The sequence below is a fragment of the Coffea eugenioides genome, chromosome 11, assembly GCF_003713205.1.
Source record: "Coffea eugenioides isolate CCC68of chromosome 11, Ceug_1.0, whole genome shotgun sequence".
NCBI classification, from domain to species: Eukaryota; Viridiplantae; Streptophyta; class Magnoliopsida; order Gentianales; family Rubiaceae; genus Coffea; species Coffea eugenioides.
In genome coordinates, this window is record NC_040045.1 from 48,755,996 (window position 1) to 48,774,181 (window position 18,186).

The 18,186-nt window shown below is 36.5% G+C and overlaps 3 protein-coding genes and 1 pseudogene across 4 annotated transcripts; 1 reads left to right on the plus strand and 3 right to left on the minus strand.

The window, feature by feature from the left end:
- Positions 1-224: 224 nt before the first annotated feature.
- LOC113752903 lies at positions 225-2,693 on the minus strand. Its single transcript, XM_027296949.1, has 5 exons — positions 2,014-2,693; positions 1,615-1,882; positions 1,058-1,156; positions 741-952; positions 225-609 (listed from the first exon to the last, which is right to left on the minus strand). The coding sequence occupies exons 1-5, from the start codon at positions 2,514-2,516 to the stop codon at positions 534-536; spliced, it is 1,158 nt and encodes a 385-aa protein (XP_027152750.1). The 5' UTR covers positions 2,517-2,693; the 3' UTR covers positions 225-533.
- A 1,570-nt stretch (positions 2,694-4,263) lies between these two features.
- On the plus strand, positions 4,264-6,065 carry LOC113753125. Its single transcript, XM_027297222.1, has 3 exons — positions 4,264-4,382; positions 4,581-4,669; positions 5,729-6,065. The coding sequence occupies exons 1-3, from the start codon at positions 4,344-4,346 to the stop codon at positions 5,877-5,879; spliced, it is 279 nt and encodes a 92-aa protein (XP_027153023.1). The 5' UTR covers positions 4,264-4,343; the 3' UTR covers positions 5,880-6,065.
- A 2,628-nt stretch (positions 6,066-8,693) lies between these two features.
- LOC113751818 (protein transport protein SEC13 homolog B-like) lies at positions 8,694-11,171 on the minus strand. 2 transcript variants are annotated; one of them, XM_027295972.1, is made up of 2 exons: positions 10,974-11,171; positions 8,694-9,986 (listed from the first exon to the last, which is right to left on the minus strand). In XM_027295972.1, the coding sequence occupies exon 2, from the start codon at positions 9,903-9,905 to the stop codon at positions 8,997-8,999; it is 909 nt and encodes a 302-aa protein (XP_027151773.1). In that variant the 5' UTR covers positions 9,906-9,986; positions 10,974-11,171; the 3' UTR covers positions 8,694-8,996. The 2 variants fall into 2 exon arrangements, with proteins under 2 accessions (XP_027151773.1, XP_027151772.1); XM_027295971.1 differs by having other exon boundaries at positions 8,694-9,992.
- A 2,776-nt stretch (positions 11,172-13,947) lies between these two features.
- LOC113752805 lies at positions 13,948-16,642 on the minus strand (annotated as a pseudogene).
- Between the last annotated feature and the right edge of the window lie 1,544 nt (positions 16,643-18,186).

Sequence of the window (18,186 nt, forward strand, 5' to 3'; positions counted from 1 at the left end):
TCTAAATTCTAACAAATTGGGTATCAAATGCCAACAAAGATGCCCCCACTTGAATGGGCTGGTGGTTGGCGCCTCTTCCTCGGGACCGTCAGGTCCTGTCGAACCTCTAAATTCTAACAAATTGGGTATCAGCAAAAAAAAAAAAAAAAAAAAAAATGCCAACAAAGATGCCAAGGACAAATGGAAGTGGGAGTTCCCAATTCCAAGCACATAAATTATCGTACTTATCAACTCAAATTTCAAACGAATGACTTCATATCCGTAGCCAGGGAAAATAGAAATGTTGAGATCTTAGCACCAGCTTCGCAGCAATTCTTTTACATACAAGGTTATAGATATCCATATGAACTTACACATGACACTAGGTAACTTGTTTCCGCTGATACAAAATGATATAAAAGATCACACAAAATTTGACAAAGAGGAAGTAGAAAAAAGAAGAATGTACATTCCCTCCTACTTACAACAAGCCGACAGCACAACTTAGATTAGATGCAGTCTATTCTCCAACCAGAATGTACATTCCCTCCTACTTACAACAAGCCGACGGCACAACTTAGATGCAGTCTATTCTCCAACCCTCTTAAATGATGTCCCAGCAACATGCACCTGTCATTGCAAAGGAATGTTTACCGTGAATCTATATTTCAGGTAACTAGCACACTTTTCCCGTTAAGACTACTATGTAAACCACAAAACGCCCAAGTCACTAGAAAGAAGAAAAACCAGAAAAAACTTACCAGAAAAGAAGCTTAGCCAAGTAATCCCGCGAAGTGCCAATCGTATCAGAACATTCATTGCCATTATCATAATTTTCTATACTTGCTAGACTAAAATCCTCTCCAGCATTGGAAGTAATCTCATCTTTGAAAAATCTTTGCAATATATTTTGTGCAAGTTGGTGAATGAAATCTTCCACTTCCCAAGATGAAGGTCTTGACAATTCAGCAACCTGTCCAGCCAAAATATGACCACGTATTAGCAACAGCGACCATCACAAGAGTGCAGTGGTAAGGACGGATTGCAAATACAATTGGCCAGCTGATAAGTTAATTACCATATCAGAATCCAAAGACCTCAAGTACTCTAATAGATCATTATTGCTCCTTTTGACATACTCCATTTGCAAATTTTCCTGTTTACGGGTATGAAGTTCCTGAGACAGCACAGAAAATTTAATCAACAAAACAAATTATAGTTACTATTTACAAATAACACGACTCGACTTTCTCCGAGTTTTATCATATTCCAAGAAAAAACAAAACAACTACCTGAAGGTAAAACCACCATTCCAACTTTTAAGAATATAATTTCAGCTGTTCAAAGAGCTTCAAACATCTAAATGGCCAATATGAGGATGAGTCATTACCTAAGAGAATAAGTGCTACTATGTCAAATTAAGCTCCATTACAAGCTCACGCTGCTGTAAACTCCAAGAACATCACGAATCATATAATTCGAAACTCCCAATAATCTAACAATGACATACGAAGCACTCAAATTTCCCTCAAACAACAAACCGGGGGACTGTGTATATGTAATTTCCATGATGACTGCAATCAAAACTCGTGAAATGATTGTATTAAAAGGAGAGAAAAATGAAAAACCTATCACCTGTTTAACACTAGACAGCTCCGACTCCAATTGTTGAATGTATTCCACAACTTCAGGAGACAAATTTCCGAGGCTATCCCCCTGTTTTCTATCCAAAACTTCCGCACAACCGTCCACCCTAGCTATACCTTCCGCTCGTTCACTCTGTTTTCCCTTCAGCTCTGAAACCCCATTCTCCTCCAAATGTTGATAATCTTTGGAGATATCCAAAGTTATGTCAAAATTTCTCATCAACGAAATCCGATACTCCGCATTCCACAAAGTATACCTGAATAATTTGGACCAGCCAATTTGAATTAACATTTCGCCGCCCAATGGAATCACTAAGCGGTTCAAAGTTCAGCTTTGGAAACAAAAAGTATTTGTAATCAATTAGAGAGCGAAGATTAAAGAGATTACCCGGTAATTATGGAGGAAACGATAAGGCGGTCGAGAGGGCGTTTGGGAAACCAGACGGTGACGGAAAATTGATCGGATGGGAGCAGGCCCAGCATAGTAGAAATGGTCTGCTTCATCGAGTCCTTAGCGGAGTCGGATACACCTTTGGAGATGACGGAGGCGTCGAGTGGCTCAATTCGCTTGAGCATGTTGGCGATAACGGAGAATTCGCGGCTGAATCCAGACTTCCTAGTGGAGACGAAATCGTCAGAGACTCCACCGCCGTCCACTCCGGAAATTAGGCAGCTGACGGCGGATGAGGAAGCCGACGAGAATCCCCTACGCTTACAGGGGAGGATGGACGGAAGCCACGGTCGGATGAGGAGGTGGAGGTCGGCAGAAGAAGGGGGTGGCGGTTGAGGAGGGGGTTGCAGCCGTTGAAGAAGTTGGTGGTGGTGATAAGGCCTGAGGGAGGGGTGGGTGGCCGGATAGACTAAGAAAGCCCTAGCTGTTGAGGCTGCCATAAAAGAATTTCCAAGAGAAGCAGCTGGAGATATATAATAATAAAGGTCCTTTGAGGTATTATCTCATAGCTGTTTCCGCAATTGTAAAAAAATTGTGTGGCAGCCGGCGGCCACTCACGCGGCTGTCTCTGTTTTTCAGAATCTCTTACCCCTCTCGGATGGATTGGGATTTCTCGTTTTCTCTCTGCCCACCAATTTTTAGTTTGGGGATTTGTTTGCTTTTTGTACTTGGTCAATTGAGTGCCACTCGTATTGACGTTATTTACGCAACCACCCTTTGCTTTTTTTTTTTTTTCCAAACAGGTACCTGAGTGTGTTTGGATAGTGAATTATTTGAGATAATTTTATGAAAAAAAAATATTATGACATTTTTTTAATATGATATATGTGAGATAAAAAAGATTAAAAAATATGTTGATGATGCAATCAAGTTAATACGTGTAAATAAGATGTAATAATTTACAATCCAAACACATTACTGAATTTTACTTAAAATCGTTTGTCCCGAATTTCATATGTCATGTCCCGTAACTTTTACAATTCTATTGTGGATAAGTTATACAATCAATAACTCTTAAGATTATATTAGAAAATAAATTTATCAGCACAGTACACGTGACAATTAAACTGTTGAAATATGCCAACTTTTCCTACAGATTTTGCTAGATTATGTTTGATATCAAAATAATTTAGTTATTAGAAAAATAAGAATATTTGTTAACCAAAGATCATGTTGGTTTGTTAACAAATATTTTAGCTAAGATTTGCTAGTAAAAGAAGATTATATTTTGTTGAGATTTTTAGGATAATTGTTAGTTGAATATTTTGTTAGTTTGTTTCATGTAATCACTATAAATAGTGAGTTGATTAATAAATAACATAAACTCATTTTCTACCTTCAATACAAGTCTCATATAAATTTTTTTTTACATCACTAAGGTGTTGTTTTTTAATATATGCTCCAAAAAACCAACATAAACAAACAAAGATGGGATAGACATAACAAAGACAAAATTGGGGACGAATGATTTGAAGCGAACTTTTATAAATCTAAGCACCTAAAACAAAGCTTAAAAGAGAAGAGAGAAGAAAACATCCTGCGATACGAATGCTCAAAGTTTCATAGTATTTCACGCTATTAACTTTACACACTAAATGTTTTGGATAATCATAACTATTTCAAAAACATTCTTCATTATTTGTTTTTGCAAACTTAATTTGGTATTTGTTTTCAAGCCCGTCTTAATGATTTTGTTGTAGACTTGTTAACTTGCGCTTAAAATTTAAAATATTAAATTGGAGTCAAATTTGAGGATTTTAAAATTGTAAGAAGTAGGATAAACAAAAAATAGAGTGACAAAAATATAGGTAATTTTTTCTCCATGTTGTTACATTACATACATACATAAGTGTTTTTTTCATGCTATTTAATTAGTATATAATTAAATATATTTATGATGCTATGCTGAAATCATCCAATTTTTAGAAACTTATAATCAGTTTACTTTTTGGTTTGGATTTAAAAACACTAGTGTATAAAAGATTTGACTGTATGACACATATATTTTTTAAATTTTAAATTCAAGTTCAAATTCAAATTAGTCGCTATGCGTCTAATGACATGGTGTATAAGATTAACTTTTAATTTAATTTTAATACAATTCTACTCTATCAAAATAAAATAAAATAAAAAAGATACAGCGCTTACTCGTCAGCGCCGCCGCAAGGCATATATTAGCAGGCTTTGGGGTGGAGGCGTGGGCATTTCGTATTTCCAATCCAGAGTTGTTAGCAAAATTTCGGTGTGCACATTGGTTTTCTGGTCCTATGGCGTCATCCACCGTCAACAGATGGCTTAGGCCCGAGGTCCGATCTCTCTCTCTCTAACTTTTTCCTCCCCTAGATCTTTGGCTTCTCCCTTTGATCTTTTTGTTTTAACTAGTACGTAGCAATTTAGGCGATTCTCATGGATTTGTTAGGAGTATTATGATTAGATCTGGCCATTGATTTGGTATGATGGGTGAGGGGTGTGTTACGTATACGCGTGTGTGTGTGTGGTTGCAGGTATATCCGCTGTTCGCAGCAGTTGGGGTGGCCGTCGGTATTTGCGGGGCGCAATTGATCCGCAACATCTGCATCAACCCGGAAGTCCGGTATGATACTCATAATTGTACCCTACGCTCGCTCTCCTGCTCTCTCTCTCTCTCTCTCTGACAAACAAACGTATTTTTTGATGGTGAATTATGTCTTTATTTTTTTTCATCATTTCTGAAATTTTAGCTAAATGTTCGATTGTGTCCTAAACTGTAAGAAGTTTAGGCGTACTGCTGTTTTATGGAGTACCTCAATTTTTCATTTTTATCATCTAAATTCATGTATCCTTTATCGTCTACTGCTTTAGAGATATCAAACATATACAAATGCGAGAAGAACATCGCGAATGCTTGAAGGCATTTCATTTTGCAAAAGAACAATTAAACAGGGAGGCCTTATGGATATTAATTAAATCCTATGTCCTAAAATTGTCGAAATCAAAATTTGACTGCTAAATCCAGATTTAGCATTAGGTTTTGGGGATCTTCCCGGATAAGATCTAGCGATTTTATTGATAGTTGTTTATTTCGTTAAAGACTCTACACGAAGGCTTTCTTTTGCTGAATCAAAGCTTTCTTTGGTTTTGCTTCATGTTCTATTTTATCAAAGCTTCACTGAGAATTCACGTACAGATCGAAGCCCCTCTTCTGAACACACACACACCCCCCTCTCCAAAAAAATAAACCCCCCTTCTCTCTCTTTTGCTGGATGTTTGTGTATCACAATGTAATTGCTGCGCTTAAGTACTCTTTTCCTTGCCTTGAGCAAGCAGGATCATTTTCACTATTGTAACAAAAATGGGCAAGTGGCTGATGAATGCTGTTTGAATTATATTGCCCTGTTTGTTTTTGTACCTCGCTCTGTGTGTTTGTTCATAAGAGTAATGCAGAAAGCAGCGATTTTCTTCTCAGAAAACATGTGAATTTTGAATGTAATCTTTTATCCTTAGCTTATTTGCAGTATGCTGCATGCCTATGAAAGTAAATTGGAATCTTCATCTTGCTTTATCATGGATATACTTCATCCATGCACTTAAAACATACTTACGGGGGCTTCCCCTAATTCAACATCTAAATGTACTTGATTTGTTACTGACCTTTGTGTCTATGGAAATCAAGGGTGACCAAGGAGAACAGAGCTGCTGGAGTTCTTGAAAACCATGCAGAAGGGGAGAAGTACGCTGAACATGCTCTCAGAAAGTTTGTTCGTAATAGGGCTCCCCAGATCATGCCTTCTGTCAACAATTTCTTCTCAAAACCGCAGATTTGAGAGTCCTCTCTTATTTTCACAGTTGTTTTTTAACTGGTAGTTCTCCATCATTTTATTGGCAACTAATTGTTATTGGTTGAGAGGGCAAAACATTTACATACCATGGGTTCTAAAATCAAACATATTTAGAGTTTTGATGTAATTTTGAAATAAATGCACTAAATCATTACTCTGCAATTATTTTTTTTTTAAATCACTTTGTTGACAACATGCAATGCTCCATTTCTCTATGGAGGCTCTTGATTAGTGAAATAAGTTTTCGACTGTGTTTAACCCTGTTTCAAGGCGATATACTTGCGATTCAAATTACTTCATCTTTTTTTTTTTTTCTGTCTCAGTTTACCAGTATCTTAGACGTGTAATTTTGCGGGTCAATTGGTTAATTTACAAGTGAAATCTTAATGGAAGACAAGTTGAATTGTTTGTGGCCCCACACGCTGCTTGAGGGTGTCCGATTTATTGTAAATGTATGGTTAATGAAAGTATTAACTAAATCAAAGGAAAGATAGGGTCAGCTAATTAGGATACTCTTTGCCTATGTATTACACTTGATTCTGTGGGTCAACATCAGAGGGCCTAGGTGAGCATTGAACCTTAGGAATGCCAATACTGGAATATTAAGTATTTGAAGTGGGCAAATTCTCCAAGAGAAATATTAAAGAAACCATGGAAAATGGTGTGTACAGGTAGTTAAACCTTTTTCAATGTTGGGCCAATAGAGTGAAAAGTTTACCCTAACTCCTCATCAATTTTGGTTGTCTCGGATAGCTGTTTAGTGCATTCATCATACTTGCAATGTGTCGATTTTCAGTTCCTTTACAATTTCCAGGATGGTACAAGTATTTTGATATTACGAAATGTTGTCATGTTATGCTGGAATTAATCTTAGTCTCTTCTTCAAGAAATAGATGAAACACCACAGGAGTGAAATGGAGGAATTTGCTTACTTTCAGCCAGCTAACAGTGTGGATTAATGGCTCTCTCGGTGGCTGGAATTTGCTTTAGGTTCCGTTACTCAATAGTACTTGGCTACTTTGATCAAGCCTCCTCATTTGCCCTCAAGAGTCGAAACCTGCACCCATACTCAAAATCAATCAAAAGTAGAAGCCACGGCAATAAAAAAAACAACACTAATAAAAGTGGACATAATCACTCAATACATGTTTGTAACTCGAGCCTTTGTAGTGTACTGCTAAGGATTTTCGATTATTATTCTCAATAAAAGTCAAGTTATGGTGTTTTGAAATCAGAAACCCTTCCGGGAGTAATGGTTCTTAGCTTTTCGAGTTAAAACCTTCAAATTACAAAAAAAATTTAAAACTCCAGCTTAGATCAGCGAAAGAAATACGAATAAACCAGTTAAGAATTACCCCAACACTCTCTAGTATATTGACGATATCATAAATCCGCCTCCGCTCAACACCTGCAAACAACCGCATAAAGAGGCGATACCATAACATTCAGAAGAAGAGGTCTTTCGGTCCGTCTGTATTTTTTATCTGGAGACGAAAGAGGAAAACGTAAAATTGGAGCGGAAAAACTGAAAACATAGGAGATGAATACAAGACTACCTAATTGAAAGGCAGCATGATCTACTCCAATAGAGTCAACACCGTCTTTGTTGTACTGCTTCAAGAAGCTGTTATTGAGAACAAGAAAAATAATTCGATAAAACAAGAAAAAAAAATGGAAAATTAGTTCTATACGATGATCACAAGATATAGTACTGGTGCATACTTGGAGCATAAGACGCTAAGGGATTTCTCTTTGCGGCAATAAAATGGAGGGTTTTTGCTTTCGGAATCACGAGAGGCATGCGAGGACCACATTCCTTTACGCCGAATACAAGCTGTCATTGAATCAAGATTGAGGAGGAGGTATACGCATATGTACAAGTAAGAGACAGAAAAGTTGAATAGGAACAAGGAAATGATAAGTTCTATGGCGGGCAAACGCTCGCTATTCATAATGTCTCAGACAAGAATGTGATTGCAGAGGAGCGTTTGAGAATGAGGATTTGAAGCAGGGAGGGCCGAGGGGGCATCTCCCTTTTCCTTTGTTCATTTTCTTTTGTTTCCCTTATGATTCGGGCGGGGAAAAAGCCTTTGCTGCTTTTTTTTTTCAAATTGGAACCTAAGCGCGCTAAACCCAAAGCGCCCTCGCGAGTTACGCTTTTTACCAGTAACAGTAGCATATACCCTCTCAGTTTTAGCTTTTAGGAATGCGCTTTCCTTTCTGATTCGCTTTTCTAAGAGACACAAAGTCGTGGTTTTGTATGATTAAGTTGATTTCAAAAGTTACAAGGAACACTACAGTCTACAGCTTCGAACAATCAATAACGGCATCGCTTGCAACTAGGGCTGCAAACGAGTCGAATCGAATCGAGTTTTGACTTAATCAAAATTGAACCTCGATATAATTTAATTGAATTCGAACTCGAGTTCGAATTCGACTGACAATTTCAAACTCGAGCTCGAAAAAAATAAAAAATAATTATTTTATTTTTTAAAAAATAAATAAAATAATATTTTTTTTCTTAATAAATAATAAAATATTAAGAATATATATGTAATTTTACTATTAAAATTAAAAAAATATAAAATATATATATACTTAAAATAAAAAAAAATAATATATATATATATATATATATATACTCGAGCTCGAGTTCGAACTTGATTTTGACGCGAGCGGCTCGATTCATTTGCAGCCCTACTTGCAACTGCTAAAGAGATGTACATCGGCCAACAAGTTCTCCTATCACTGAGAGCCAGTCAATTGCTCTGAATTAATAAATCTATATGCCCAAAAACCTTCACAAACAATTGTATTCGAATTCATCCAGCCGACGGTACAGCGCACTGACCAAACCAAAAAGGAAAGGCCCCCAAAACTATTAACGATAGAGCCACAACAAATTTGGTCGCTAGAATATCAATCAGATCATTAAACAAATGAATTGCGCATGAGAAATGGTTCAAACTTTCAATTCCTTTCATATAATCTAACTCAATGCTGCTAGTAATCACATGACACCCACTCAAACAAAATCAGAAAGAAATAAAAACTATGGAACTGGTCGTCCAACAAAAGTACCAAAACAGAGTAATCTGAAATCTATTGGTCAGCAGTGGTGACTTGCTGCCACTCCCCATCAACAGCTTCTTTCCACAAGGAGACATTGTTGTCTCCAGCAGCCACAGCCAGCAAATTTCCAGTAAGAGACCATGAGACCCTCCAGACTGGGGTCTTAAAGTCCCTCAAAACCTTACCTTCCCATTGATCACCTTCTTTAGCTACAGTCCATATGACAACAGTACCATCTTGTGAAGCACTAGCGATAGTGGACTTTGGAAGCCCCAAATTGGGCGCCCAAGCAACATCTCTCACCCAATCAGCATGCATCTGAAGAGCGGGGAAGCAATCCATCTTCCAAATGCCATTATACAGTTTCCAGACCTTTACAGTATTGTCACAACCACCAGATGCTAGCTTCTGAACAGGGTCAAGGATACTTGTTCCAACTAAAGCACCAGGAGCTGTTGAAGGAGCCCATGAAACCGAGGTCACTCCAACGGGATGAGCTTGATCTATTCTTGTGGTGTCCCAGGTACCATCCGACCTAGCTGTGTACACTGAAATATTTCCATCAGAGGATCCGCAAGCCAAGCAGAGCCCAAGTTCATGTGGCGCCCATGCAATAGAATTGACTGATGACTTATGGTCACTGAACACGTGAGCCTGTGACCACTCATTTTGATTACCTTCCTTCCAGATGATAACCTTACCGTCATAGGAACAAGATGCAAGAAGTGAGCCAAATTTAGGGTGTGCCCAAGCAACCTGCCAAACAGGACCTTGATGACCACTCAAAGTGGCAAGGTGCTGGGAAGTATTATTGTTATTCACACCAATAACCTTTATGGTGGAGTCAGATGAAGCTGTTGCAACTCGTTTTCCATAGTAGTCCATAGAAACATCATGAACCGTGTCATTATGACCCGTTTCAATCTTCTGTGCCGGCATTATGTTATTACCTCTTGATTAATTTAGCACTAGATTTTTATGTCTGCAACCTCCTCTAAGTCACACTTATACAGCTGCTATCTGCTCCTGTAATTACAGATCAAAATCAAATGTGCATTTTTTGTTCAAAATTACAAGTGCTCGAAAAAAATCTGAAAGGCTAGCAAATTTGAACTATAATACTAGAAACTGATTTAACCAAAAATCCTAGGCAATGTGGATACTTTGCTGAAACTTATGGTCATGTGACAGTGGTCATTAATTGGCACTAATTATCGATGTATGCCTGAAAAGGAGTACAATGAAAGGTACGAGCTCACGGGTGGACAAAGTAGACAGAAGAATGCTTTGTGAACTTAAATTACTGGCAAAATGAAAAGCCCTAAGCAATAGTGTCATCATCCTAATGACAGAAAAAAGAAACAGTGAAAATCAGTTTAACCCAATGACATCCAGTTATCTCAATCCCCAGAAAGAGGAATGAATATTATCATGAATCCGCAATTATACGTTTCATTGTAGACATTAATCTGGAATCAGATGTTCCATTCTGATCATTAGATTAATCTAAACAATTCACATCCCACAAATACCTCATGCCCTTGAGGATAAAATACATTATGTCCATTAAACAAAAAAAGAAGAAAGAATCTTTTGAACACTTTTTCACCGTTTTACTCAAACCAAAATAAATAAATAAAGGAAATGAAACCAAAGACGGATAAAGCCCCTAAGCTATAAGATATGTAAGCCTAAAATCAACAACTATCTTGAGCAGCAAATGATCAATTATTCACCAGTTTTCCGTCTAAGCATGATCTAGTTGTAGCCCGCAAAAAATATTCCAACCCCTGAATTTATAAAGATCTCCGTGTTTCCGAACGTATAATCGATTACAACTGGTGTGTCATCTAATCCGAATTGAAATTCCCTATTCATGAACTTAATTTAGACAAAGTTTAAGACACCTAAATCTACGGGAAAGATCTACACATTCAATATATAGATCTTGAACCCAAAAAAGTAGATATAAAAGGAAATCAGTGGGGGGAAGGAATGGAGGTTTACCGGCGAATTGGTGTAAAATAGGGATCCGGCACTGAGCGTATTGGCTCCGATGGATCGGGAGGAGCTAGGGAATATTACTAGAGAATCCCAGCTGATGAGATTTGAGACACAGAAGAAACGCCTTTGCACCTCTATTGTTCAAGGGTTTGCTTGGACATGGAATAGAATGTATTCTATAGTACTAACTTTTATTTTTCTTTTTATTTTTTCCTATTTCAACCGCCAGTGCGCGTTTGTGATAGTGTATATCTGGTACAGAGTGAGTGGAATTAACTTTCTGATATTGTTCCTTGTGTCTCTTTTTCGGCCCTGTTCATGACCCAATTACTTGAAATTAATGAATTTTTTTTTTTTTGTCAATTTTAAGCGGCAAATACACACAATTACCTAAGGTAATTCCACCAACATACTCAAAAGGCAATTGCTGACTTCCAAGTATGTCCATGGACCTTAAGTACCACACACACACACCTCTCAGAATCGATGTGCTTTGGTCCTGAGACTACTGGCCCCAACATGGTGGTTGATATGTGTAAGGGAGTACAATAGGGGTGGCAAACGCCAAAAAATCTGTTGACCCGAACCCAACCCGTCAACCCGTGACGGGTCAGTATATCTGACACGAACCCGAAAATTTTGGGTTGGCGGGTCGACCCGAAATGACCCGAAAATTAATTTTAATTTATTAATTTATCACTGTAAATTCTAATAAAATCAATTTCTCACAAAATTAATTACATCATCAAGTAATAAAAATTTAAATAAATAATTTCAAATCAAATCCAAAATAAATTAAACACCGTAAAAGTTTTTTTATCCCAAACCAAATATAAAATAAATTAAAACGAATTATATTATTTGTCCAAATGTAATAATTTTAACTTCACACAAGGTAAATAAATTCATTTAGGATTAAGTAATTAATGCCTTTGAAAAAAAAGAATGATTTAGTTTAGTTAGATAAAATAATTTTTATGTTTATTAAATTATTTTTAATTTGTAAACGGGTCATATCGGGTCATATCAGGTCACCACGGGTTGACCCGAAATCGACCTGTTTTCTTTTCGGATTCATCGGGTTCGACCCGATTCTGACTCGAACCCCCAAAACTTCAACCCAAACCTATTAATTTTGTGTTAGATTCGTGTCGTGTTTTCGGGTCATGTCAGAAATTGCCACCCTTAGAGTACAATACCTGAATGAAATTAAAGATTCTGTTGTTGCTGGATTCCAGTGGGCTTCCAGGGAAGGTGCATTGGCTGAAGAAAACATAAGGGGCACATATTAACATATTCATACCATTAATAATAAAAAATTAAACATCCAGTGGCACTGAATTTTTTATACAAAATTTACTTTCAAAATTAAGTGAAAATCTTTTTACTTATCATTGAATGTGATATGCACTTAAATGTATCAGATTTAATTTAATATTTAACAATTCAATAATTAAATGCATTCAGATTTTAGATTACAGACTTTAATTTTATCAAACGCACCCTTAGTTACAAAAACTAGACAAGCGCTAATTCACTAAAATATCTTTTGTAAAACTAATTTATGAAAAAAAATTAATTCATTAATATTAAGTTCACAATTTGTTATGCAATAAATTAGGTTTGTAATTTATACTTGAAACTATGAATTTTTGGAAAATATTATAGTCTTTTTTTGGTACAATATCATGATTCAAATCTACTCATATATTACCGCATCATTCAGTCATTTGATAACTCTTATTTTATATTCAATGATGCATTTAATTTCGTCGGCGCAGACCATAGAACTCTACTTAATGGATCATAGAACTCTACTTAATTTTATGCTCTGTGTTTTACTTGGCTACCATGATCATAGGTAATTAATGCATCATTCTTTATAAATCGAACAAATGTTCAAAAGCCATATTTAACTAAAGCAAAAATCGTTCAAAACGTTCTTTACATTTTGTAAAATAACTTTTTTCTTTCCTCACTTCTAAAAATGTAATTTTACGTCTCTTATAAATTCACATTGGTCAAATTTGGTCTCTACTTAGATTTTCGACTAATTTTTTGTCGGAATTCACCATGTGTATTTCACGTGATCATATTTTTAAGGGCAAAATTATCAAATCAAATTTTATATAATTCGATTCATAATCCCTCACATTTCATAAAATAAATTTTTTTGTCCCTTACATTTCACAAAATGAATTTTTTCATCCTTCACATTTTTCAAAATGAATTTTTTATCTTTTTTTTGATCATGTGTGTGAATAATTTTTTTTAAATCCATGTATATATCTATTTGATTTCTCCTGAACAGTACAAATAGCATGTGAAATCAAATAGAGATATATTACATACTATTCATACTGCTCAAGTGAAATCAAATAGATATGTGAGGAAAAAATGAGGGATAAAAAAGCTATTCGTACACATGATCAATGAGAGATGAAAAAATTCATTTTGAAAAATGTGAGGGATGGAAAATTTTATTTTTTGAAATGTGAAGAACGAAACAATTCATTTTATAAAATGTTAGGGACAAAATAATTCATTTTGTGAAATGTGATGAACTATGAATCATATTATGTAAAATTTTGATTTGGCAATTTTGCCCTTAAAAATGATCACATGCAAGTCATGTGGTGGATTCCGGTCAAAAACTAATCGGAAACCTAGGTATGGATCAAATTTGGTTAATGTAAATTTGTAAGAGACGTAAAATTATACTTTTAAAAGTGAGGGACGAAAAAAAAATTATCTTATAAAATACGACGGACGTTTTGAACGATTTTCCCTTAGCTAAAAGTGCGTTCAGAATGTGGGCGTCGTGACTTTTAGTCGTTGTATGTATGGCTATTTTGCGTGTCTATTAAAACTAGGAGGTATAATCCGCGCGGTGCGCGGAGGTATAGAAAGAGAAGATGCCCAAGACAAGCATATGATATGGAAGGAAAATATCGGAGAGGATATAAAGCAAAAGGCAGAAAAAAGGATGAAAGGCGTATTAACTTGCTAAATTGAACATTTTCTACATCGGAAATATCAAGGCATGATAAGCAAAATCTATAATAATAAAGCATCAAATTTGCCACTACTCATATTAGACTTTGTTAGAGCTACTAATGACCGACAAAGTTGCAGCAAATCACTAACATCTCACGGCAGCCTTTAATTCATAAAGAAGGAGCTATAAATATTTGATACAAGGTAATCTCCTTACTCCTTTGTAGATGGGCCTTCAACTCCCTGCATGAGCTAGAACAGGAGTACAATTTTTGGCTCTATGTTTAGTTGGTCTTTGTTGAAGATGATCGGCTACTAAGGGAACGACAGCTCCACTAAATTTTACATGGTCCCAGAAATCACCCCCCTTCCTTTCCAATCCCCTTCCACTGTTTTCCTGTCTTTTAACAACTTGCACATTGCAGGCGGAGGAGATTATGAACTTCTATTTTGTGACTGCAAAAACTGCTGGCCCTTCCACCTGGAAAATATCACCAAAAAGATATTGCAAAAGAGAACAAATTTCAGCATCACCAAACCAGAGTGAATCTAAGCCATGATTTTAAGACAAGCCCACATGATAAACAATCATCTTTGACCAATAGATCCCCCTAATAAGGGACCAAATGACCTCACTGAGTATATGTTCCTGGATTCCAAAAAAAAAAAAGGTTTCCACTATTTTTTTTTCTTTTCTGTGTTATTTGGCTGGTAACATAGAGAGAATCTCATCTGTTTACCATGAACTTTGCTCCCCATATTTCTTCCTCTTTAGCTGGAATTGCAGTGATCTTATTCTTCGGATTCTCATAGCTTCTCAGTTCACCCAAAGCTGTGGAGAAGAAGGAACCTGAACAAACAGACATCAACGCACATTACAAGATTGGAATTGTTCAACATAGCAAAGAAATTTGAAAGAAAAGATGTACTAACAAAAAGAAAGGAACTTTAGTGTTCCTTAACACAAGCAGTTAATGTATTCATTAATTTAAGAATCAATTCTTTGATGGCTGAATTGAGCGCCTAAGAATCAAATTTACCTTGAGGGAAAGATGCAAGGGACTTGCCACAAGCACCTTTAAGCAAGTCAGCATCATCTGCAAATGCTACCCATCCATCAGCAGTGATTCCACAATATAGAGGAACCTTAGCCTTTTCATCCTGTCACAACATCACCAACCAGACTGTTAAAACATTTCAATTAAGTCAAATTGGTAGGTAAGGAAATGCGAAGATCACTCACAGTAGCCACAAACAAGGTGGAGGTGGCCTTGCCGAAGACAATAAATGCAAAATTCCCTTCCAGGTGGCCAACAACATGGTTTGGAGGATAACGTGCCCTGTCAAGGCGCTTCAATCATCAAAGCCACCTCATTTGAAGACTTTGGAAGCCTGTATTGTTGCTTCAGACTCCCTAGATTATCAAGTGCTCCCTCAAACAAGCAAAATATGTCATCCTTAACTGCGAATGACCTACAAATTTGTATCACCAAGTTAGTTTCACACGTCACTTTTTAAAAAAAATTGATTCACATAAGGCCTAATTACTGCTAACCAACCAAAAATAGGTTTGCAAGTTAACAGCTCTAAAAGTTAAAAGATATATGTATATTTCATCAGATCATCGCACGGTACTGACTACAAAGGTCCCAATTTTTTGCTTCTTCCCCGCCAACTCTCTCCCCATTTTTTTTTTAAATAGACTCTGGCCGGGAGGGGGTTGGGGAGTTGGACTTCTTGGGGAGGTTGACTGACTGAATGGAAATGAATGGGAGTGAGTTCAAGTAACTTGATTCTCAAGATAAAATGAAGCTGCTAAATTTACCTCTGTGTTTTCTTTTCTGCCAATTGATTTTGTTCCGTATTAATCACTAAAAATAATAATAAAACATATTCTTACTTTAGCCGGTACTTGTAAAAGCAAGAATGTACTTTCACGTTTAGACCCAAAGGCATTGCATGTAGTAATTAAAAACAACAATTGAACAAAGGGAATTAATAAAGGGAAGTGCTGATCGATCGGACCAACTCTCTATTTCTTCTCAAAGTACAGTTTGATTTGTAAGCAATACTCACTGAGGTTGGCCGCCGGCAACATATGTGATATGATATGCGCGGTGGGCTGGGGTGGAGGTCTTTCAAAATGGTGTGAACCAACTATATGCGAGTATTAACGATGTTGCTTGAACAAGGGACAATCCACAAAAGCTTGAACAAGGGAAATAGAAAAAATGGGAAAGCACATCAGAACAAAGAAGGTAGTACCTTAGAAAGGGCAAAAAACAGAGCAAGCTGCGGAAGATGCTTCTGCGCTTCCAACTCTATCTTAGACAGAGAATAAGAGTCCAGAAATTAAAAATCATTCTACCTGCAACCTGAAAAAAAGTGAAAAAAATTCAATGCAATGAAGGTTTTAACCCAAAACCAAGAGAAAGGGGAAAAAAAGAGAGAGATCTGGCGCATGTTGATGACTGAGGAAGGGGAAGAGGACCGGCCATGAAGCTCAGTAAAGTCACCAGTCCAGAACACGTCGTCTTCGTTAAGCTCTGGAGGCAGAGTTGTCTCCAGAAAGCAGTGAGAGCAGTGCTTCGTTCAGTCAGAGCGAAAACGCCGAGAAATCTGTCAGAGGAGGGCAATTGACGATGACGGGAATTAACGGTACCATTTTGGTCCATTTGAGTGTGACAGCTATGGTCCTACCTACTACTACTACTACTGTTGCCACCAGCAGTAGTGAAACTGCAGGACCGCGCGAGTAATCTGTTGGCGTTGGGATGGGTTTAGCTTCTGAGGATAGAGGTGAGGCGAAGGAGAGGAGGAGAGAAGAAAGAAAGCGGCGGTAGCGGCAGCGGAGGAAATTTAAGAAAACCCTAGAGAGGAAGTACATGCAGGCGTCGGCGCATCGCGCGGGAAAAAAAAGGCTGGTGACTCACATGTGCGGCACGTGAGAGGACGACGAAAACCATTCCAGGTCACTACAGGCCTTCGGCTCTTATTCTATATATGTTGAGAAGAATGGAAAAAGGGAAAAAAATGAAAGTACTTTTGCCTCTGAAAGTACTTTCACAATAAATCTTGGTTCCTATTTTGCCTCTGAAAGTACTGTTGCGTAACTCGGGAGTGAATTTTTCAGCAATGAATTTGATCGATATGGGTTGCAAAACTTAAAATGATACACTTTAGATCTGTGATGCCCCAATAAAGTTAAGGGAGAGGTTAAATTCACACCTATTCATACTAAGTTCACATCTTGTATGCGTTAGACTTGTACCCTTAACTTTTAAGCATCAAATCAAATATAGCAATATCTTTTCTAGAGGGGAAAAAAAAAAATTTTTGGAAAGGAAAACATTCACACCCTGATCTTCATCGTGAGTTTTATATAAAAATTCCTTTTTTTTTTTCAACATTTATTTTTCTCTAAAGCCGCTCTAGTTTTTTCCTCTTTTTCTATTATGACCTACAACCTTTATTTTGTTTAAAATTTTTTTTAACACTTATACATAACCAAATGTGACCAAATGGAGGCGTTTGTTTTAAATCAATATGATTGCATATTCCACCTTGAAAACTGTCTAGATTTTAATTTTATACAACTGAAATATATAGACACTACTATTTACATCGTTATTAGTAATTGAAAAGTTCTAGGTTGCTAAGTTTATTTTAAATTAGAAATTAATATTGTTATACACTTGTAAAATGTTTGAAAATATTCTCCACTACAATGCAAATATCTGTTTTTCCTATTTTCCCTATGTAAAAATATGTTTCTTTAAATTATAAAAAAGTATCAAATAAACTTAAAAGCTAAGGCCATTGTTATCAAGTAAAATGTACAGGACATGGACTCAACATGGAAGGCGTTAATTTAGCCCCCTCCTAAAATTAAAGAAACATATGCACGATTTGATTGCTTTAGATTCTCAGCAGAAGGAAAAGCGCAACCAGGACTATCTATTTTGTTTCTGTTTTAATCATTACACCCATATCGCTTTTCTATTTTCTATTTACTTTTTTTTTATTTAACACAGTGAAAATATCTTGTCAGTTTTAATGCAATTACGAGAATTTGGAAATTGTCAGTTTGAGGATAAAAGGTCTTGGTGGCCATTAAACCATTTTATACGTCAATTTTTAATCATCAAACTATTTTCATCTCAATTTAGCCATTCAACTAATTAATTAGTATACTTGTGGTCATTTCATCAGTTTTTCT

Excerpts from the sequence above, each read along its gene's own strand:
- LOC113752903 (XM_027296949.1), bottom strand. The coding sequence starts at position 2,516 with ATGGCAGCCTCAACAGCTAGGGCTTTCTTAGTCTATCCGGCCACCCAC. Across the intron at positions 1,883-2,013 it reads GTTTCCTCCATAATTACCGG|GTATACTTTGTGGAATGCGG; the intron begins GTAATCTCTTTA and ends CAAATTATTCAG. Across the intron at positions 1,157-1,614 it reads AGCTGTCTAGTGTTAAACAG|GAACTTCATACCCGTAAACA; the intron begins GTGATAGGTTTT and ends GTGCTGTCTCAG.
- LOC113751818 (XM_027295972.1), bottom strand. The coding sequence starts at position 9,905 with ATGCCGGCACAGAAGATTGAAACGGGTCATAATGACACGGTTCATGAT.
- LOC113753125 (XM_027297222.1), top strand. The coding sequence starts at position 4,344 with ATGGCGTCATCCACCGTCAACAGATGGCTTAGGCCCGAG. Across the intron at positions 4,383-4,580 it reads ACAGATGGCTTAGGCCCGAG|GTATATCCGCTGTTCGCAGC; the intron begins GTCCGATCTCTC and ends GTGTGGTTGCAG. Across the intron at positions 4,670-5,728 it reads TGCATCAACCCGGAAGTCCG|GGTGACCAAGGAGAACAGAG; the intron begins GTATGATACTCA and ends ATGGAAATCAAG.